At 36.5% G+C, this 24,089-nt stretch overlaps 1 protein-coding gene across 2 annotated transcripts in view; it reads left to right on the plus strand.

Moving 5' to 3' along the window:
• ME1 (malic enzyme 1) overlaps positions 1–24,089 on the plus strand; it is a 184,473-nt gene that overhangs the window by 64,986 nt on the left and 95,398 nt on the right. For both annotated transcript variants that reach the window (XM_044246382.1, XM_044246391.1), the window contains exons 4-6: positions 1,564–1,639; positions 8,197–8,358; positions 23,218–23,321. In XM_044246382.1, the coding sequence (XP_044102317.1) occupies positions 1,564–1,639; positions 8,197–8,358; positions 23,218–23,321 (342 nt within the window). The remainder of the gene's footprint in view (positions 1–1,563; positions 1,640–8,196; positions 8,359–23,217; positions 23,322–24,089) is intronic.

The following is a 24,089-nucleotide window of genomic DNA, read 5'->3' on the forward strand; positions in this document are numbered from 1 at the left end:
CTCACTGCATGGTCCATCTGTGCAGATGCAAGTCAGGGGTTAAGTTCAAGGCTGATCTGGCTGGTCTGGGCCAGTTTTGCCAGGCCAGTTGCTATGGCTCAAGAGATGGTTTTGCTTTTCATATGCCTAAGAGAGAAGGTGGAAAGAGGAGCTTTAGGAATAATGTGGGACAAAGGTTGGTGAGCACAAGCAGGTGGACAATAAAGATCAGGTCTTGGGGTCTAGCTAGTGACAGTACTATACATCTTCTGATAACACCACACCATGAGGTATCTTCTTAAAAAATGGATATGAATCTGATTAAGCTTTTAGATTCAATTACTAATTTCTCAAGAAGTAGGGAAGAAAGATTAATCTGTTAATCTATACCATAGGAATGTAATCAGCAAAATCCAGATTTTGGGAAGCTTTAGAAGACAAATTGTAGTGTCTAGGGATGGCTTATCATTTGGATGCTAGAACTATAAATCAAATGATGCCATAAAAGTCAGGACAGCTGTTACTCTTAAGAGGAAGTGGTTTTGATTGGGGGAAACACGTGGAGGGCTTCTGGAATACTGACAAGAGTGTCTGCTTAAATGGGTGTTACATACAAGGGTGGTCGCCTTCTAAAAATTCACTAAGCTGTACATTGGTTGTGTGTGGTTCTCTGTATTTGAGTTACATTTAGCAATAGTAAATAGTAAAGTAAAAGTTTTAAATGAGATTAAGACATTACATTTAGGGGCGCCTGGGTGGCTCAGTGGGTTAAGCTGCTGCCTTCGGCTCAGGTCATGATCTCAGAGTCCTGGGATCGAGTCCCGCATCGGGCTCTCTGCTCAGCAGGGAGCCTGCTTCCCCCCCTCTCTCTCTGCCTGCCTCTCTGCCTACTTGTGATTTCTCTCTGTCAAATAAATAAATAAAATCTTTAAAAAAAAAAAAAGACATTACATTTATTTCTCAGTTTAATTTTTAGTTCATTGTTAGACTTTTCCTAGGGAATGGGGGACGGGAGAGGAGCAGTATTAAAGACTTCAGTTGAGTCTAAATGACAGTTGCAGAGAACAACTAAGACTGCAAATTAAAGAATTATAACTTGGATGTTTGAACTTAAAAAAAATCAAGTATGTTTCACACAAAAGGACTGTTGTCACTTAAAGCCATTTCTAATACAGGCTCTCCTCTTCACATTGTGAATACCCAGTAAATGGAGTATATGAGCCTGTTTATACATGCTTCATGTTTTTTAGGTGCTTTTACATATATTATTTAATAACTAAGTGAATCTATGAGTGGAATTCATGATGCTACTTAAATTCTCTGTAAATAAAAGAGTGAATACTACTTTAATTACAAAATGTTTAAGAATATGTAATGTAAGAATGAATTTGTTATAGATGTCAATATATTGTTTAAAGTAATTTCTCCCTTATTTATAAGATCCCTAGCTTTTATTTGTTTAAGGGAGTAATTTTCACTAGTTTGATAAAAATGGAGGTGTATTAAACTGATTTGGAAAAAAATTTTTAAAGTTCATGATATTTTGGCAAGTCTGAAGTATATTAAAACTCTTTTTTCTGTCAGAGGTCTCTTCATTAGTATCCATGATCGAGGGCATATTGCTTCAGTTCTTAATGCATGGCCAGAAGACGTCATCAAGGTGAGTCATCTAATTTTTCCACTGTGGCAAATTTGTTCTTTTACCTATTCCATAACATATTAATAATTTTCATGATATTAGATAGCATTTGACGTGGAAATGTTGGGGTTTGGAGCCGACAGCCAAGAAAGAATTCTTGAGACATTCCCAGTGTGAAAAGGTGGTTTTATTAAGGCACAGGAACAGGACCAGCGCAAAGGACTGCTGCGGGTTTCTGAGGAGCAGTTGATGATATACTATGGAGTTGGGGGTGGTAAAGACAAGGGAAGTTTCTTAAAGGATTTTCATATTGCTAAAGAAGACTCGCAGGATATTGGAGCCCTGGCTATCCTCGGGCTAAGGTGGTGTTTTCCTCTACTAAGGCATTAACATTAGGATTGGGAGTCCCTGGAGAAATGTCATACTCTGCCTGCCTCAGGTATTTGTCAATGAGCTGCAGGTTATACAGACCTTTAATTTTATATGCATTGCCTTTTTGCCTTTGTTCTTCACATCAGCATTCACTGTCTTTTCTACTGAATGTCACCTAATTTATCATCTCTTCAATTTTTGCATACTGGGTTAATTTTATTTTGGTACCGATTAAAGACTAAGGTTCCCTATTATTTCTATCTGATTTCTTAGCATTTCTTGGCCCATTGGTGATAAATATTGAAGTTGCCTGTAAATTTCTTGAAGCAAAGTCCCTTTTCACATTTGTTGGCTTTAATCATCTGCTAAGAGGAACACAGACAAAAAAAAAACAAAAAAACAAAACACATTCATTCACTTCCTTTATCATTATGGCTTTCAGTTGTTCATCTGACTTCCCTCTCCGAATGACCTAATGAAAATAAAACAAGAATAGTATCCAACATTTAGTAGCTTTCTGTATGAGACCCTACCTGGATTGACTCTTGTAATTATCATAATTCAGTGAGGAAAGGAAGGAGGGATGGGCTATACTATAGTGTCTGGTGGTGGTGGAAACTGAACACAGGCCACAGAGCCCTTGCTCTTAGACCTGGTCTCTATGCCCTTGTCAAAGGAAGGTGAGATGTACTTGTCCCTTTCCTGGCTCTTTTTTTTTTTTTAATTAATTTTCTGTTAGGTGCCAAACAACTTTGAGCAACTTTGTGCTGTTGAAGTAGGCAAGCTGTTAGGGTTCGAAGACGACAGCCAAGACAGAATTCTTCACACGTCTTTGGTGCAAAAAGATGATTTTATTAAAGCATGGGGACAGGACCCATGGGCAAAAAGAGCTGTACCACAGTCATGTGGCCCACTGGATACTTTCAAGTTGGAGCGGGGTGGTCAGGGAGAGTGTAAGCGTCTAAGGAATTTTGGAAGCAAGGTTTCCTGGACCTTGAGGGGGATAGCTATTGTTGGAAAAAGGACATTTTATTACCGTCTAATAAAACCTTAGTCATGAGACCCTTCAGATGTATATCAGTGGGTCACATGCTTGGAGGATGATTACCAGCATATGTCTTGGGGGGATTTAGAGATAAAGGAAGTTTCCAGAGGAATTTTTATATGTTAAATTACACTTACAGGATCCCGATGGCGCGGCTGGAGGACAGGTGTCAGGCTAGGATTGCCTTTTGCCCTCAGCAAAGTATTAACATCTAGGCTATTGAGTCCCTAGAGGAATGTCACTCTGCCTATTTCAAGGACCTTTCAATGGGCTGTAGGTAGTAAGGAAATTTAATAATTTTTCTTCCGCCTTGGTTTCCTACATCGCTGTGTTTTAGGAGTAAGGTTGAACAAGCTGATGCCTTTAGGGGTACAGAGGCACTTTAGCTGTGACTCCCAAAGCATCGCTCCCATTCTTTTGAGCAGTCGTAGCCAGTACTGATGGACTCTGCTCTGTAAGCAGGCTAACTTGTAAAGCCAGATGTTTTTCAGGATTTCTAATCTTCCCAGATTTCTTTCTTACCAAAGTTGCTTCCTCAGCTTTTCTCCCAGGTAGACTGCATTAGCCTTGGGTCCTGTCCTCAGAAACTCCCCCAAAGTGAGTTAATTCTGTGTAGTATAAAATGTCTGAGAAGACGCTTACATTTTGACTGGAATCTAGAGAGGATTTTTAAGAATGAGTTGGTATCGGGACTATTTAATAACCACATCATCATAACAGCTAGGCAATACACAGTCACCTTGTTTTGTGCTCTTCCTGCTAGCTCATATCTGAATATTTGTCTTCATTAGTAGCCTACCTTTATTCTTTCAACTCTTAATGTTGGTCTCTCACTGTTATTCCTGATTCTAACTATACTTATTATTTTAAAAGCCTAGCATAGTATCTGACACATAATAGGCACTTAATGGCAGCTGTTTATTGTAATAGAATACTGAAGAATAAGATGTGGTCTCTACTGTAGTTGAAAGTACACATGAAACAAAGGCAATCTATTAGACGATATATAATTAAACTGGTATAAATTATAAATGCTGTATTCATTCAGAGAAGGCTAAAATGGCTAAATTTTTATTTCAAAATGGGAACTTAAATTTAGTCATTGTAATTAGAATGGGAAGAAGATACTATCCGAAGAAGGGCACAGATGAATGTAAGTCCTAGTTCAGGAAGAGAATGGTGTGTGTTTGTGCAGTAAGTGAATTAATTGGCTGGTCTGACTAACAAGTGTAACTATGGAAATGTAGTGGCATTAAGATGGCTTAAGTAAGAGGTGACCAAATTATAATAAAAGGTCTTGAAGTTCATAAAGAGGGATTTAGACTTGAAGTAATAGAATGTCCTATTTTCAGATGGGAATGACTTTATGGAGGTAATACTTGGGAAGGCTCACCAGTCAGAGAAGAGGCAAGAGTTGTGCATCCAAGTGTAGGCCACATCAGAAAGGCCCTGGGGAAGGAAAAGAAGGCATGAAGACAGGACACATGGTGAGGGTGTCTGTGTACATTCAGGAGAACCCTTGCCTACTCATGCAGATTACTAGTGAGCTAATGCCCAGGTAATAATTGATGCAGTAGGAGGAAGATGGAATTTCTGAAATGCAGATATCATTGAGAGAATTATGATTGTCTTACTGAGATAATCCTCCTGTTGTAACTTCATTATTGTGTAGAAGATATGCAAATGCTTGATTTTCCTTAAGTGGGATATGAAGTAGGTAAAAACAAAAGCCAGAGGAATGTCAATTTAATGATAAACTGTGTAGATGACACATTATTTTTCAGAAGATTCCTTCACTATTAAAATCTACACTTTAGTGTTGAAATGTTTGTGAATTAATGTGCATTTGTAACAAGGCATAAGCAGATCAAATACCAAACGCCTCAAAACAGAGTTTAAAAATTACTTAGGGGCACCTGGGTGGCTAGTTGGTTGAGTGTCCAACTCAATTTCTGCTCAGGTGATCCTGAGATGGAGCCCCATGTCGGGCTCCTTGGTGGTCATGGAGCCTGCTTGGGATTCTCTTTCTCCTCTCTTTCTGCCCCTCCCCTCCTCATGCTCTCTCTTTCAAATAAATGAGCAAATCTTTAGAAAAACTTACTCAACTAACACCTATCTAAATGTCCATGGCATATTTATGTAATAAAATTAATAGCTTAGGGGCACCTGGGTGGCTCAGTGGGTTAAAGCCGCTGCCTTCAGCTCGGGTCATGATCTCAGATCCTGGGATCGAGCCCAGCAGGGAGCCTGCTTCCTCCTCTTTTTCTGCCTGCCTCTCTGCCCGCTTGTGATCTCTCTCTCTCTCTCTCTCTCTGTCAAATAAATAAATAAAATCTTTAAAAAAAAATTAATAGCTTAGGATGAGAGGAAAACTTAAGGAATAAAATTTATGAAGAAAAGAAGAAAAATAACATTTTTCCTTGACTTTATATAAAAGACATAGATTATTTTAACTTAGTTGTGTTATCAAAAATAAGTGAAAATATTGTTATTTGCAACCCTTTTTCAAAAATGTTGAAATGGATGAAAATCACAAGTAGCAACTCCCTGTGTCTAAATATCTTTAATGAACCTGGAAAACATTACATGAATTACTACTCAGATCATACCTAATATGATATGACAGTGTTGCTCTCCTTATAAAATATCTTTTAAAATATTTTAGTAGCAACTCCCTGGGTCTAAATATCTTTAATGAACCTGGAAAACATTACATAAATTACTACTCAGATCATACCTAATATTATATGACAATGTTGCTATCCTTATAAAATATCTTTTAAAATATTTTAAAAATATTTGTAGACCAACTAGACTTTACCTATTTAAAGGACACATACATAAAAGTATATAGTATCAGTAATAGATAAAAGTATCTCTGTGACAATGTGATAAATAAATGTCAAAAATGTATTTGGAGTAGCTAGACTTTGAAAAATTAGTTTTAGGGGCCACCTGGGTGGCTCAGTGGGTTAAAGCCTCTGACTTCGGCTCAGGTCATGATCCTAGGGTCCTGGGATTGAGCCCCACATCAGGCTCTCTGCTTGATGGGGAGCCTGCTTCTCCCTCTCTCTCTCTGCCTGCCTCTATACCTACTTGTGATCCATGTCTGTCAAATAAATAAAATCTTAAAAAAAAAATAGTTTTAGTTTAAAAAGCAAGGTTACAATTTTCTGTAGTATTTGTTTATCTTTCTTATCTTAAATCAGAGCCAACTACACCAGTGGTATCAAGTTGCCTTCTTCAAAACAGCATAACCTATTGATCCTTTGCAATTAGACGTGGAAAATTTGATATAGGCCAGATTTATGGGATATGCAAAAATAATTTTTGCCCACTTCTCAAATGTATTTATTTTTAAGGTAGTTCTTTAAGAGCTGCATAATATAGGTGAGCAGAAAATTAAAAGATCTCGGGTTTGAAGTGGTGGGGGGGTGGGAGGTTGGGGTACCAGGTGGTGGGTATTATAGAGGGCACGGCTTGCATGGAGCACTGGGTGTGGTGAAAAAATAATGAATACTGTTTTTCTGAAAATAAATAAATTGGAAAAAAAAAAAAAGAAAATTAAAAGATCTCAAAAGTATATTTTAAAATATGTTCTGCGCTGTGGCATAGTGGAAAAACATTGTATGAGGAGTTTGTGTATACAGTTTCCCATTCCTTGGTATTAACCAGGTCGCCTTAGACAATTTCAGTTCTCTAATCTTCAGTTTCCTAATCTATAAAATAAGAGGGATGGACTGAATATACTCTAAATTTCCCTTCTAAAATACCATGACTCGGGGCACCTGGGTGGCTCAGTGGGTTAAGCCGCTGCCTTCGGCTCAGGTCATGATCTCAGGGTCCTGGGATCAAGTCCCACATCGGGCTCTCTGTTCGGCAGGGAGCCTACTTCCTCCTCTCTCTCTCTGCTTGCCTCTCTGCCTACTTGTGATCTCTCTCTGTCAAATAAATAAATAAAAATCTTTAAAAAAAATAAAATAAAATACCATGACTCTGCATAATGCTCTTGATGGTAATCTTGATAGCTACAATTTGTTGAGAATTTGTAATGTACCAGGTATTATGTACTTTGTATATCATATTCCTCATTTATTGAACAACAGATTTATACAACTAACTAAGTTTATTCATTGTTTACTATGTTCAAATGCTGTGCATGGTGTTGGTGCACAGTAGTGAATAAAATAGAGTCGGTTCCTATTTTCATGCTGCTCTTCTGAAAAGTACCTTTATTATTCCTATTTTACAAATAAGGAAAAGAAGATTTAATTCATCTGTTTATTTAAGGTCAAATGACTGACATTTTCCCAAGGTTTTATGGAAAAGATGAGTGTAGGAGTTTTGGGAAAATCTAATAAATTGTGTTTCACAAGATTGGTTTGGCTTAAATTCATATAATGTCCATGAATCACAGAACAAGAATGTTAAATGCGTTAATTAAATGCATTAATTCAGATATCAGTTAACTCAGATATCAAATAAAATAGAAATAAAATCTCCCCATGATTAAAATGAATGGCTCATAGATATTCAGGGTGATTGGAAAGAACCTAAACAAAATTCATTTAAGCCTAGTGGAAGATTATCAGGTAAGAGCAGTAGCAGACTGTACTTCATAAATTTCAAAAATGGTAGACAATATCTAGTGGTTACAGGAGTTAAAGAGGATGGATCAACTTTGTTGTGAAAATAGGAGGATGGGGCCAAGATGCGTAAACTAAACATCAGAGCACTTGGGAATTACTTAGCAATCATGTATTTTTTAGTTAGGGCGCTCCCAGAATTATGCTCAAGGTGGATGGGACTGGTTTCTCTTTAGTTCCCACTTTGAGGTCCTATTTCCTTGTACTCTTCCTGCTTGCCACGATGTTATTTGAATCTTTATGTGCATACCATCTCTTCTTTCTTCACTGACTAAAGTAATCATATATATGTATTTTTTTTTTAAAAAGACTTAAAAATATATATCAACTTTATTTCTTCTCTCCACTCTTCGACAGTTAAGATCATATGAAATCTCTTAGATGTATATTCAATCTATGTTTTTTGACAGCTTAATATTTCATTACATAAGTGTTAATTTCAGAAGCAGAGGCAAGGGAATGTGCTCCTGGATTTGTAAACATCTTTTAATGGATGCTTTTTCTTTCCCTTCTAGGCCATCGTGGTGACTGATGGAGAGCGTATTCTTGGCTTGGGAGACCTTGGTTGTAATGGGATGGGCATCCCTGTGGGCAAGCTGGCACTGTATACAGCCTGCGGAGGGATGAATCCTCAAGAATGTCTGCCTGTTACTCTGGATGTGGGAACAGAAAATGAGGTAAACAATTTAAGTCTGTAAGACAGCTGGACACCTTAAAAAAATAGCACCAGCTCTTGTATTTAGAGATTGTTTTCCAGGAACTTCATGACATTCATTCTTTTCTGTCTGGTTCCTTCCTCCCTCCTCAAACTCATTCCCCAAACAGTATAAGAAAATTATTTTTTCTCTTCCTTTTTTTTCCCTTTCTCTATAGTGTGATCAGTCTTTCACCAGCTTCTTTAGTGTTTTATCCTTTGAAAAACATCCACACCATTATTCTATAGAGTGTATGTTTTACTTTAGGAGATCGTAGTTTCTTTTTAAAAATTATTGTTTTGGTACTATGTAGGAATTAATCCCCAAGGACTTACTAAATTTAATCAGTATGAAATCTTGTTCTAAAAGTCTGTTTTAAACCTGTGGTAAATGATTTGGAATTTATTTTTATTTTTTATTTATTTTTAAAGTTTGTTTATTTTATAGAGAGCAGCAGGGGAGGGGCAAAGAGAGAGGGAGACAGACTTCATGCTTAGCAGGGAGCCTGATGCAGTACTCAATCCCAGGACCCTGGGATTATGACCTGAGCCCAAATCGAGAGTTGGATGCCTAACTGACTAAGCCCTCCATGTGCCCCTTGATGATTTGGAATTTATGGTTTCTCATTCCTGCATCAGTATTTTAGAATCTTAAAGTTGTATATCAGTACATATTTTTGCTCATTCTTTATTGCTAATATTTGGGTTCAGTTAATGGTGATAGACCCTAGAAATTAAAGGTAGAATATGTACAGATTTTATAGTCATTTTCTGTGTTCCCCTTTAAAGCAGTCGACCCATTAATAGTATAATATTAACTTGAACATTTTTGATATTCATTAATAGAGAAAGTTATAATATTTAATTTCCTATATATGTGAGTACTTATTTACCTTCATAAAGGAAACATTTTATAAAAGCACACTGCTTATCTGATATTTTCCTTTTCGATACTAATAGAAATGACTTAAAAATTATCGAAGCTGACTTTTTAGAACAATCATCCTAAAATTATATATATACATAGAACTTTGGATTTTCTTTTTATTTCTTCATTTATTTTAAAAAAATATTCTTCTGTGGTAAATAACAGTGACAGCACATCAAGTTTAAAACTACAAAATCTGGAGACACCTGAGTAGCTCAGCCACTTAAGTGTCTGCCTTCACCTCCAGTTATGATCCTGGAGTCCCAGGATCGAACCTGACATTGGGCTCCCTACTAGTGGAGAGTCTGCTTCTCCCTCTCCTTCTGCCACTCTCCCCACTTGTGTTCTCTCTCACACTCTCTCTTGCTCTCTCAAATAAATAAATAAATAAATAAAATCTTAAAATTACAAATTATCTGTAGAACATCTTAGGAATTCCAGGGCAAGACGAAGAGGAGTAAGGAGTGATGAGAAAGGCATGTAAAAGTGTAAGAATTCACTTCTAAATTTGGGTTTTTGTTTTGTTTTTTTAAAGATTTTTATTATTTTTTTAAAGTAATCTCCACACCCAGTGTGGGTTTGAAACCACGACCTTGAAATAAAGAGTCCCTTGCTCCACTGACTAAGCCAGCCAGGCACCCCTAAACTTGGGTCTTTTATTGAGATGTTGTTAGTGTAATGTGGACATGAAGTTATACACTAAAGATTAAGCCATAACACCAGGACTCTTGCACTGATAGATTGTATTAGTTATATGAAATACTTTATTTCATGGAAAGAGGTCTTAAAATTCTCAGATTGGTCAGTTGTCTTGAGTTTTTTCACATTATCTCCTAGTATTCCTAATATCCCTTTCCTTTTTTGGCATCCAGTTCTTTTTATTTTACTCCATTTCTGCCCAGCCTCCTGCCCCCTCAGCCTACTGAATCCATGTCCACTGATCCTTCATCAAATTTCTTGCTTTACCTTGCTGTAGATCTTGCTTTCTTTTGCTCTTCTCTCATTAAGCATGACTGGTACTTACTACATTTGAAAAATTTTCAAGTTACTAAATTAGAACATAATCTGATAATTTAAATGAATCTGTTATTCAAATGCTGTGTGTTATTTCTAGACATTTTTACTTATTGCTGGTGGACTGTAGGAGATATTAGGGGAAAATGAATAGTGGAATTTTAACTCTTTGATGGGTCACTAAGAATATCTTTTTAGCCTGAGAGACCTTTCCAAAACTCTTCAAATTCTGTTATATAGATTTACTTGACTTAGACAAATATTGAGCACCTACTGTCTGTTAAGGCCTAAGCAAAACCTAGATAATAATGGAGTTAATAATTTAAGATCTTGACAGCAAGATGTTCTGAAGCCAGAAAAGGAGATACATATGTAACTAGTTTCAAAATACATTAAATGCTGAGATAAGGACATTTAGCAAACCATTAAGAACAGTCAACAAGCCATTTCTCTGCCAGTTACAATATATTGTTGTCTCTGTATTGCTGTTATCTGCTTATAACTCCCATTTTTCTATAAATCATATTTAGTAATGGTGAAATTGTATGTTAATATATGACCAGCTAGAGTCCCTATTTTAAAAAGAGTAAATTATTTGTTCCTTTTAAAAAGATAACTTAGTTGTATGTGGAGTTGGCCAGACTACAAAGTCCCCACATCTGTCTTTACTTCTGACACCAACTACAGGTTTGGGGGGAGATTCCCCAAAGTTGACTCTCAGGCTTGATAATTCACTAAAAGGAATCATAGACCCAACATTTGTAGCAACATGGACGGGACTGGAAGAGATTATGCTGAGTGAAATAAGTCAAGCAGAGAGAGTCAATTATCATATGGTTTTACGTATTTGTGGAGCATAAGAAAAAGCATGGAGGACATGGGGAGTTAGAGAGAATGGTGTTGGGGTAAATTGGAAGGGGAGGTGAATCACGAGAGACTATGGACTCTGAAAAACAATCTGAGGGGTTTGAAGTGGCGGGGGGGTGGGAGGTCGGGGTGCCAGGTGGTGGGTATTAGAGAGGGCACGGATTGCATGGAGCACTGGGTGTGGTGAAAAAATAATGATACTGTTATGCTGAAAATAAATAAATGAAAAAAAAAAAGGAATCATAGATCTCAATGAAAGCTATTATAATCACAGTTATGGTACATTAGAGGGACAGGATACACATTAAAATCACCCAAAGGGGGGCACCTGGGTGGCTCAGTGGGTTGAGCTTCTGCTTTCGGCTGGGGTCATGGTCCCAGGGTCCTGGGATCCAGCCCCACATGGGGCTCTCTGCTCAGTGGGGAGCCTGCTTTCCCCCTCTATCTCTGCTTGCCTCTCTGCCTACTTGTGATCTCTCTTTCTGTGTCAAATAAATAAAAAAAAATATTTAAAAAAAAATAAAAAATAAAATTAAAAAAAAAAAAATCACCCAAAGGAAGAGATGCTTAGGGGAAAGTCTGAGAGGGTTCCAAGTATGAAGCTTCTGTTTTCCTCTCTGTGGACTTAGGGGCAAGTTACCGTGTGGGGTTAATGTGTGAGGTTGATATGTACCCTCACTGTTCAGAGTTTTTATTGGGGCTCCATTATCTAGGCATGATTAATTGATTGATTACCCATATGAAATCAAGTACCAGTTTGACTGATTACATTTGATCTGGGGTGAGGGGCTTTGGTGATTACATTTGAACCAAAGCCCCTCCCCCCAGATCACATGGTTAGTGTCTCTTGGGGCTCCCAGGCTGTGAGGTAAAATGGTCAGGCTCTATCCAAAATGGCTAAATGCTTGTGAACCAGATTACCAGATTTATGCAAGCATTAGACTGAAATATAAGAGACAAGCACACAAACAGAAAAATAGGTCTAAATTTTAATGTTAAATAGAATGCAGTTTTTAAGTCATAAAAGATTATGAATTTGATCCTTCAAACTTTTAAAGAATATAACGTGTTCCAGGGCATGTGAAAATCCACACCTGCACGTTTCATTTTATGAAAAGAACATAACTTTGATATTCAAACCTGCTAAAAAAAAAACACACACATAATAAGAAACTGCTAATTTGTCTCACATTTACCCATGTTCCTACCTTTACCACTTTATAGATGTGTAATCTTGAAAAAGTTACTTAACTCTTCTGTGCCTCAGTTTCCTTACGTAAAACGAGTACCTACCTTACAAAGTTGCCATGAGTTAGCGCTCTTAGAGTGTTTGTGATTGTGATTGACATTTTGTAAGCATTCATTAAATGTTAGCGTTTATGCATATAGATGTGGAAGCAAAATCCTTCATAAAATACTGGCAAACTGAATCTTGCAGAATACTTTTAATGTCAAAAACTATTCAAACCATCAGCAACATCACAATTAATAGTGATTCTTTTTTTTTTCTTTCTTAAAGATTTAGGTATTGAGAGAGAAAGAGTGTGCATTCAGGAGTGGAGGGAGGGGCAGAGTGAGAAGGAGAGAGAATCTCTAAACAGACTGCTTGCTGAGTACCTGCTTGCTGATTGAGCCTGAAATGGGGCTCAATCCCATGAAACAGACCATGACCTGAGCCAAAACCTAGAGTCTGATGTTTAACAGATTGTACCACCCAGGCACCCCTAGAGGCATTGTTTTAAAAAGTTATCAAGACATTTGTTATCACTATTCTCTTTGTTCAGAAAGTTCTAGCCTTTGCAATAGAACAAGAAAAACAAATGGCATACTTGACTGGAAAGATCAGTTATCATTATTTATAGGTAACATGTTTATTGATGAAACCCAAGAAAATCAAGTAAAAACTGTGGCCAAATTAGAGCCCTTAGTAAGGTGATTGCTTTTGGGACACACATATCAACTGTATTCTATTAACAATAAAGCACTTACATATCAGGAAGAATAGAAGCCATTTAGATTCTAAATTAAATTTTCTATTGCCTAAAATAGATAGTAATGCTCCAACACATGACTTTTTTTTTCTCTTGTGAGCTATTGGATTTCAAAGTATGTTAGAACATGGTAACTTATAGGCAGTCTAACCTAAATTTTTATGTTTATAATTCTTAGTTAATACATAAGGGAGAATAGAAAAATATTTAGAGATGAGTTGTTAACACTTAATATCCTTCTTCAATTCATTCTGACACTTTATTCTTCTTATTTTGTACTGCTGCTTTACTAAAAGACAAAGAAAATTTAATTCAAAAAAATATGACTAAGTGTAAAATGTAATGGAGTTTTTATTTGCTGCTTTATGTTCCATTTTCATATGTGGAAAACTGCTCTCAGTAAAAACATTCCTGTGGTTTAAAAAAAAAAATTTTTTTTTTCCTCCTGTGGTAAAACCTTTTAATCTCATCTCTTTTGTGAATCTCTCTTTAATTTACCTCATAGTAAAAATATAAAAACAAATTGATAACATTGCTTATTTTCTTATGCAGAATACTCTAGATCTCTTTTTTGTAAGTAAGAAACACTTTCCTCTTTTATCATAAATACCTATAGAGGAGAAATTAGGAGCCAATTGATAGGGCATTCTTCACTTGCTATAAGATCACACTTGCCTGACTTTAATCTCTGCAGCTCTCACCTAAAGATTCCTAAAGGAGGTTTAAAGAACAAAGACAGTGATTGGGCCCCTGGCTGGCTCAGTCAGTAGTGCATGTGGCTCTTGATCTTGGGGTTTTAAGTTCAAGTCCCACATTGAGTGTAGAGATTACTTAAAAATAAAATCTTTAAAAAAGAAAAAAGAAAGGGAGGGGGGGTGCCTGGGTGGCTCAGTGGGTTAAAGCCTCTGCCTTCATCTCAGGTCATGATCCCAGGGTCCTGGGATCCAGCCCCACATCTGGCTCTCTGCTCAGCAGGGGGCCTGCTTCCTCCTCTCTCTCTGCCTGCCTCTCTGCCTACTTGTGATCTCTGTCAAATAAATAAATAAAATCTTTAAAAAAAAAAAAAAAAGCCAAAGACAATGAAACCAAGCCATAAAAGTGGTTGGCTAAAAAATACTCTTATTCTTTAGGTTAATAAAGCAAAGCATTTATTAGGTAGGATATTTGTGTTTCCGTCTTTTTTTTTTTTTTAAGATTTTATTTATTTATTTGACAGGCAGAGATCACAAGTAGGCAGAGAGGCAGAGAGGCAGAGAGAGGAGGAAGCAGGCTCCCTGCTGAGCAGAGAGCCCGATGCGGGGCTCCATGTGGGGCTCTATCCCAGGACCCTGGGATCATGACCTGAGCCGAAGGCAAAGGCTTAACCCACTGAGCCACCCAGGCGCCCCTTGTGTTTCCATCTTTTCATCTGTTATTTCACAGTTCACATTTTCTTTGTTACTTGTGAAACTGTAGCTGTATACAATTTACTTCTGTTACCTGAAGTAAATTTTCTTCAGTTATCTTTTAAGAGTATACCATATTCAGTTTCTTTTAAAATCATTGTTGCAAAATCTTTTCATAGTTATTATATTTATTATTTGTCTGTTTTTCTTTTATAAGTGACAAATATGAAAGTTTGCTATTTGATTAAAAATGTTAGTAGGTGTTCCTTATGTTTGCTACATGCTGCTTTGGGTTTTATTAAAACCTAGCAGTCTTAAAGACTGCTTCATGTGCTTCATGTATTACGTGGTATCTTAGTTTCGTAGGGCTGTGGTAACTGGGAGACTGTGAGGTTCAAGAAGGTAGATATCCAAGATCAGGGTGTCAAAGGGATTAATTTTTTCTAAGGTCTCTCTCCTTGGCTTTTCTTCCTCTGGTTTTCCTTCAGTATCTTCATATGGTCTTTCCTCTGTTTGTAATTTTTTTTTAATTTTTTTTTAAGATTTTATTCATTTATTTGACAGACAGAGATCACAAGTAGGCAGAGAGGCAGGCAGAGAGAAAGAGAGAAGAGGAGGAAGCAGGCTCCCCGCCAAGCAGGGAGCCCGACGCGGGACTCGATCCCAGGACCCTGAGATCATGACCTGAGCTGAAGGCAGCGGTTTAACCCACTGAGCCACCCAGGCGCCCCTGTTTGTAATTTTTTCTTAAAAGAACACTAGTTACATTGGATTAGGACCTGTCCTTATGACCTCATTTAACTTAATTGCCTCTTTAAAGACTGTTTGCAAATACAGTCATATTCTGAGGTTTTGGGAGTTAGGACCTCAACATATGACTTTGGTGAGGACACAATTTGGGCCATAACATTTGGTTAGTCCTCAAGAAGGCATGGACAGTTGTTTTTGCATAGTTATTCTTCATTTATTAAATCAATGTTCCAGGTCTCAGATATCTGATTTTGGTTTTATGTTTAGTCTGACCTTTAGTTCATGTATACAGTGTTTTTAGATCTAGAATCCTTGCTGGAACTTGAACTCACAAAGTTGAAGCCTCCTACCATTTAGAAAGTTCACTCTTATGTTCCAGAAAATACCCTTTATATTTGGCATGAACTGGCTATGATGGAGAGAAACTGAAGAAAAGAAAAACCTGATAGACTTTCTGTCACATGTAGCTGCCATATGTCAGAGACTAGTGTTGGCACTAAAATGTGGCCCGTGTGAGTTTTCTATTGCTACCATAAAAAATTATGACAAACTCAGTGGCTTTAAACAACACAAATATATTACATTATAGTTCTAAAGGTCACAAGTCTGACACAAGTCTCAAACGGCTAAAATCATGAAAGGTGTCCACAGGGTTGTGTTTCACAGCCTGTCTTTTCCAGCTTCTAGAGACTGCCTCCTCTGTTCCTTAGCTCATGGCGCTCTTTTTTCCATTTTCAAGCCAGCAGTGTAGTATCTTTCTGGCTCTACTTCTGTCGTCACAACTCTTTCTTTGAGTACAGCCAGGAAAGACGTTTCCCTCTCAAGGACTCACCCTTAATCACATCTGCAGTCTCTTTTGCCACGTAAGGTAACATATTTACAAGTTAAAAGGATGGGTGAAGTCATTATTCTGCTTACCATGGAGTCCCAGCTAGAATGTCATTGCGTGCCCTCCCCCTCCTCTCCCACGTTTGCCCTCCCCCTCCTCTCACACCCTTCTTTTCTGTCTTTTTCCTTTCACAGTATGGAATTTCTTGTCATTGCAGACAAGTGATCCTGCACTGGAATGAGCACTAATCATTTCATAAAGGAGAGAAGATTACTTAGTTTCCAGGCTTTCAGCTTAGAGTGTCATGTGCTTTTTCTTCGTTGTCTATTTTTATCTCACCTTCTCTAAATTAGGTGATAATGGATCATATCTAGAATTTCTTTGTTTTTTGAAATACTACACCAATGCTTTGGGAACAAGATGGGGTCTTTCTTCAGTTTGGCTTTATATGCACTGAAACTATCCAGAAGTCCTTGAAATTTGTGGTGTATTTTAGGAGTACCCATTATATAAACTAAAATAGACAAGATATTTATCTGATACAGGAACCTTTTGGGAAGTAGAATACTTTTATTTTAACTTAATAATATAAATTTGAAATTACTTGTTCTCAATATATGTTCCATGAACCAATCACTTCAGAATCACCAGGGGCATGTGTTAAAAATACCAAATCCTGGGCCTTGCTCCAGACTTACTGAATCACAGTCAAGTTTTAATCATTTTTATTTCTACCACTTTTTAACATTCATGCTAGCTCATATGCTTGCTGACATTTAAAGTGTTGATTTTATGCAATATTTAAAATTTTATGCCTCAGACTCTTGGCTAAATGTTGGCAGTTAGTTTTCTTTTATTTATTTATTTATTTATTTATTTGACAGAGAGAGAGAGAGAGAGAGGGAGGGAGAGAGAGAGAATCGAAGGGAGAGAGAGTCTGAGGTATACTCCGCACTGAGCACAGAGCCTGACACAGGACTCAGTCCCATGATTGTAAGATCATGATCTTAGCTGAAACCAAGAGTCAGATGCTTAACCACCACCCAAGCAGTTAGTTTCCTTAATTGTATTGATGATATGAGCCAGCAAAACAGCCAAAGTTATATATTTTTTACAGAACCTGATTTTTTTTTTAAAAAGATTTTATTTATTTATTTGAGCCGGATGCGGGGTTCAATCCCAGGACCCTGGGATCATGACCTGAGCCGAAGGCAGAGGCTTAACCCATTGAGCCACCCTGGTGCCCCTCAGAACCTGATATTATCATTTGAAAATGAGTAAATGGCAATGAAGAAGATGATCATCTGTATCTTATAAATAAAATTTTAAAGTAAACGCTGAAGTGGGGAATATTCATAACATTATGGCAGATAAACATTAATAATATTCTTAATATTCAGAGAACATTTTCAAGACAGTAAGGAAAGTCAAATATGAAGTATAAAATTGCCTAAGGGCATAAGGGTGCTGATAATTTACAAATGAAGAAATAAAAATGGTCAATAAACATAAAAAACATCCAGAAGTGTTAAAAGAGAAATACAGGTGAATGCTGCTTGACATTTTGTATATGAAAATATATGTATTTATTTTTATATATCTAACATTTGCATATTATATATTTATGTGTATATTTCATATACATCTACACATATATATGGAAAGATACTTTTACTTGATGTTGCAACAAAATAGATACACAGACGTTTCCTGACTTATGATGGTTTGACTTCTGATTTTTGGACCTGACAAAGGTGCCAAAACAATATGCATTCAGTAGAAACCATACTTCAGATTTTGAATTTTGATCTTTTTTTCAGGCTGTGGTATGTGGTATGATTTCACTCGTGATGCTGGTTAAGGGCAACAAGTTACTGGTCAGCCATGTGGTCAGGAGGTTAAACAGCCACTACACTTACAACCATTCTGTATCCAGACAACCATCCTGTTTTTCAATATACTAGTCAAGAAATTACATGAGATACCAGCGTGTTATTATAAAATGGGCTTTTTGTCGATGATTGTGCCCAAGTGTAGCCCAATATAAGTGTTCTGAGCACATTTAAGGGAGGCTAGACTAAGATATGGTGTTCATTAGGTGAGGTGTATTAAATGCATTTTTAACCTAAGGTGTTTTCAGTTTATGATGGTCTTATTGGGATGTAATTCTATTGTAAGTTCAGGAAGATTTATGCTTAGATGTCCCTAGGTTGAGAGATTAATTTGTTCATCCTCTATAGGAGGGCAGAGTTTTAATACAGTTTGCAAGCTTTTAAAATGTTCATCTAGTGACATGAAAACTTTTTAAATATATTGTCCTGTGAAAAAGGTTATAAAACAGTCTATGATATTGTTGCACATTTAGAGAGATAGTATTCTGCATGCATAAACATAGGGAAAAGGACCTAGAAGAATATGTATCAAGGTGCTAATAGTGGGTAGAGATTTTTTGTATTCTTTGTTTTTAATTTTACTTTTCAGTCCTCTCAAATTTTCTGATAGGTAATATTGCTTTTTTGATGATAAAGAAGACCTTAAAATATTAAAAAAAATTTTTTCCTGACTACCAAAATTTTGTTATTTTATTTTATTTTTTTAATTTTATTTTTCATTTGAGAGAGAGAATGAGAGACACAGAGAGAGCATGAGATGGGGGAGGGTCAGAGGGAAAAGCAGATACACTTCTGAGCCCCAAGACTGTTGTAGGACTCAATCCTGGGACTCCAGGATCATGAGCTGAGCAGAAGGCAGTTGGTTAAGCAACTGAGCCACCCAGGCACCCAAATTTTTATAATTTATTGAAAAAAGCTGAATACAGAATATTTAGGGTGTTCTGACAAAGTCATTACAGGACACAGGATAAAAATCATTAAATTCAGGACATGTCCCTATATATAGAATACCTGGCAACCCTAAACACACACCAAGGTGTATTTAGGAATGAAAAATAAATTACTTTTTTTCATTTTTCTTTCTTTCTTTCTTTCGCTTTTTTTTCATTCATAAGAAAATATTTTTTAATTCTCAAACTCTGGATTAGAAAGGTAGGAATGTGGGAAAGGAGCAAGGTGAGAGTTGATAATGATTTCTATTAGCATTAAATAAATAAATACTTCAAATAAAAGTTTCCAAGATTCCAAAATTGAGCTATTGCTAATGCATAAGTAATGACCTTCACCAATGTATTCCCCCCTTATCTCCTTTTTGGAACTCTTCTATTGCTATATATTTTTGTCTTTTACTATTTTTTCCCTACTCTTTTTCCTTCTTTCATGCTTGTAAATCTTTTGTGACACCACATATATTGTATGTGATAATTGTTGCTAAAAGAAGTCTAACTTTTTTTTAAGTCCTTGCTTAATTTCAAGTCTTTCATTTATTTTCCAACAAAGATCCCTTAAATGTGTACTCCAACTAAGAGCTCTTAAATGTGTACTCTACTCCGTTTTCCAACAAGGATCTCTTAAATGTGTACTTGAGAAGTTTTTAATCCAATGAATTAGTATCACTTCTGTGCCAGGCTATTTGGTGGATGGAGCCATTATCAAAACTGGGTAATCTTGTTAAATTGCTTTTTGTAGATACTAATTTTTTTGGTCAGTAAGATTTCCAAGAATGCCCTCATTATTCAAGGCTTAATTATCGTGAAATTTTTAAAAGACAGTAAGTTTGGCAGGGACATTGGGACTGAAAGAATTTTATAACTTCCTGATTTAATTCAAAGATAACAAGATAAAGTGTTCATAAATCTTCGTAATTGACTCTTCATTGTCGTCAGACTTCTTTTTTTTTTTTTTAAGATTTTATTTATTTATTTGAGAGAGACAGTGAGAGAGAGCATGAGCGAGGAGAAGGTCAGAGAGCGAAGCAGACTCCCCATGGAGCTGGGAGCCTGATGTGGGACTCGATCCCGGGACTCCAGGATCACGCCCTGAGCCGAAGGCAGTCGTCCAACCAACTGAGCCACCCAGGCGTCCCGTCGTCAGACTTCTTAATGATACACACTTTAATTATTAGCATGGGAAAGAATGAGAGAAAAGGCAAAACACATTAACATCTTTTCTCAATTATGTCCTTTGTCTAATTCATACTGTAGAAATCCAAATACATTCCAGACGTGGAGAAAGTGTTCTTACTTTGGCAGCCATTGGTAGCTCATTGGTCCTTCAACCCCATATGTTCCGCAGCCTGCCAGTGGACTGTTTTCAGGCCTCACAAAACAGCTGGGCTTTACAACAGCACTGTTTTGGATTTTACATTTCATCTGAAATACATTTATATGATTAAATATGTTAACTTGCAGCTAGCTGGAAAGCCTTAACTCATTGCTATGCAGTATATTGTAAGTGGGATGACCACTGAGTCTATTGGCCAAACCGTTGAAAGAGGATGCTATTAATAATTATACCAGGACAATAGGTATGAACTGGGCTGTAATTTCTGTTGGCTCTAGGCAAATCCCAACTCAGATCATTTAAATGGTTTAACCTTTTAACATTACAAGACCTGCAAAAACATATCATTTTTCCATAGCAAACCATCCCCAAAATTAGTGACTTAAAACAGTTATTGTTTTATTAATGTTTATGATTCACTGGGATGGCTAGGAAGGCCAGGATGCTTGGCACAGCCTTTCTCCATCTAGATTGTCATCCTTCACAAATTGTTCACACTCCACATGTAAAATATGCACATCTCCATCCTAGGTTCCCAGAAGTTTCATCACACTAATAACAGCAGGCCCAGAGTTCAAGGTCCTGTCATCTAAATAAGTTCTAAATGCAAATGAAGCTTCTTGTGATCTGCCCGTCGGTGTGGCTCCTCGTAGTTCAATGGAGAGACAGGGACAGAATAACCATAATCCACACTTCAATTTGAAATGGGATGAATGGAAATCATATTGCCCTCAGTGGTTCATGGCAATTCTGAATTGCCCCTGAACTCAAGTTGCCAGGCCACCTACCCTGAAGGCAGGGGATATTTTTTAAATGGGGCCTCGTTCTGTTTCCTTAGAATGGTTCTGTAGTTCGTTGCTCTTTTAGGCCTTTGGGTCTACTCTCTGAGCTCCTGGGTCTGTCCTTTGAGATAGCTTTCCTTTTCCATAAGAAATGGTGGTGTTGGCGCTCAACAGCTTTCTCTGTCTGCTTTCCACCTGTGAAAAGTCGTGGGCCCAGATAAGAATGTTCATTTTGAAGTGTCTGTCCCAAATCATCCAAATAGTACAGCACTCTTAAATTTTTCTTAAGCTTTCTATGTATCAGACTAATGTTTACCCTGTTAGAGGAAGGACTTACTCATCATTCTTTTTAGAACAGACCTCCCTATATTGACTAGCATGTCCGTGTGTGCAGAACCAGCTCTTTTTAGCTAACCAGGATGGTTTTTTGGGCTCCACTTTAAATCCACTTTAATGATTTAAAGTAAGTTTCACAAAACTTGTTACAACCACACACTTGATTTTTGACGCCAGACCTTATTTTACTTTGGAAATTCTTTACAAGCAAGTCCTGTGCCTTCCATGTTCTCTTTAAATTTTGCTCACAAGCTGAACATTTTCTTCTTCATCTCATCCCCTGTTTTAAGTTTATTATACTATGGCAAGTCAGTTTACATATTTGGCATTCTGCCTGGATATCTCTTTCACCAGATTCACAATTCTTTAGGTACATTGTTTTTTCAGGTCACTGAAGATGACAGTGTGTCTATTACATGACATAGACTGTAATTTTTTTTTCTGGCCCATAAAAACAGTTTGTCTTTTAAAACTTCATTCAGCAATATTTTGTAGTTTCCACTGTATAAGACTTACACATATTTTCTGAAATATGTCCCTGTGAATTTTATGTTTTGGAATGATATTGTAAATGGAGTTGTATATTTTATTTCATTTTCAACTGTTCATTGCTAGTATATAGAGATATAGTTGATTTGTATATATTGGTCTTAGAGCCCATGACGTGTTAAATTCACATATTTTTTCTAGTGGATTATTTTGTATGTAGATTTCTAAATATTTTTGATGTTCATGATCATGCATATACAAATAAAAAGTTTACTTTCTTCTTTCTAATACATATTCTTGTATTTTCTTTTTCTTGCCTTATTGTAATGGCTAGGTTCTCCAATGTCATGTTGAATAGAAGTGGCAAGAGTAGATATCCTTGGGATGCCTGGGTGGCTCAGTTGTTAAGCATCTTCCTTTGCTCAGGTCATGATCCCAGGATCCTGGGACCAAGTCCTGCATCGGACTTCTTGCTCAGTGGGGATTCTGCTTCTCCCTCTGCCTGCCATTCCCCCAACTTGTGCACTCTCTCCCTCTGACAAATAAATAAATAAAATCTTTTTTTAAAAAAGAGTAGATATTCTTGTCTTGTTTCCAGTTTAGGGAAATAGCATTCAATCTTTCACTGTGAAATATGTTGTTAGCTGTGGGTTTTTCACAGATGCCTGCTATTAGGTTGAGGAAGTTCATTTCTATTCCTAGTTTACTGGGAGCTTTTGTTGTGTATTTTATAGTATATAAGTTATACCATATACTAAAACTTGTAAGAGTAATGTCTTATATCTATCAGTTTTAGAAAAAACTTGAACTTTGTAAAGTTTTAAAAGTTTAAGAAAACTTTAGTTAAGGCAAAAAATTTATTTTTAACATCAGCCAGCTAATATACTAAAGGTATAATCAAAATGTTTGTTGATTTTTGCTCAACAAAAAGAATTGGTATCTTTCCACTTCCTAAACTAATATAATATTTCAAAACTCAGTATTACTTTTCTATGTGAAAAACTTTACTTGTAAAATGAGAATTGAACTTTTCTAATTAGCACCACTAAAAGATTTTAATTCCTTTTATTTCTGCCAGATAAAACAGAATGTTTAAATGTTTAAGAATTCTTTTTCCTATTTGACATATACTCTAGACATATTCTGTGTAATACAAAAATACTGTAGTAGTAATTCTCACTTAGTATTGAAAGATTTTTTTTCCATTTCTGTACATCTGTAGATGAGGAAACTGAGCTCAGAAAGTGTGAATGACATCCCTATCGTTTCTATATCTGTGGTAACTTTTTTTAATAGGATTTACTCAAAGATCCGTTGTACATTGGGCTACGGCAGAGAAGAGTGAGAGGTCCTGAATATGATGAATTTTTGGATGAATTCATGGAGGCAGTTTCTTCCAAGTATGTATAATCTTTATTTTATTTATATTTGAATTGAATTTCAAAAATTTCAAGATAACCTAACATAATGAACTATAGAAGGTGTCCAAGTTTGGTGTAGTATATTGAGTAATTAGAAGTGATTTATATGAAATGCATACACACACAGTCTTAATTATTAGTGACCTAAAGATAAAGTCATGCATCTATCTAAAAAAATGTTGTCTTTGTTGCTGTTCCTGAAGATACTTTTATGAAAATGTTTAGATTGTGTGGTTATTGAAACACATAGTTATGGTGACTGAGACACTGGTCACTGACCAAATTACCTGAGCAAGCTATTTTATGATTGGCAGTCTGTACTTTGTTTTTGGCTGCTAATAAAATGTGGTTTCCAGTCATCTTTGTGGGTATATCTGACCCTTTTGTGGTAGGAAGTGGGGATTGAGTGTGAGTTAGTATAATCCACAAGTCCAGAATGATGTTTAAGAACCAGGACATCCAATCACAATTCATGAGTCTCCGATTAAATCTATACTATTTGATTAAAATGCATTACTCTGTTACACCTGTTTTAAGTAACATTTAATTGTGGGCCAAGTGCTACTATGAAGTTTTCCAATTTTTTTTTTCTTTCAGCAAAGAGACTTCCATAATTTAGTAAAGTATACTGAGAGAATTTTGTCACACTAATGGGACAGCCATCCCATTTGTTATTGTGCAGCCACAGAAACCACGGGCTATTTTAAAACCTATATGTTGCCTTGGTTTTTCATAGAAATAAACTCA

Source organism: Neovison vison, chromosome 1, assembly GCF_020171115.1.
Source record: "Neovison vison isolate M4711 chromosome 1, ASM_NN_V1, whole genome shotgun sequence".
Classification (NCBI taxonomy): domain Eukaryota; kingdom Metazoa; phylum Chordata; class Mammalia; order Carnivora; family Mustelidae; genus Neogale; species Neogale vison.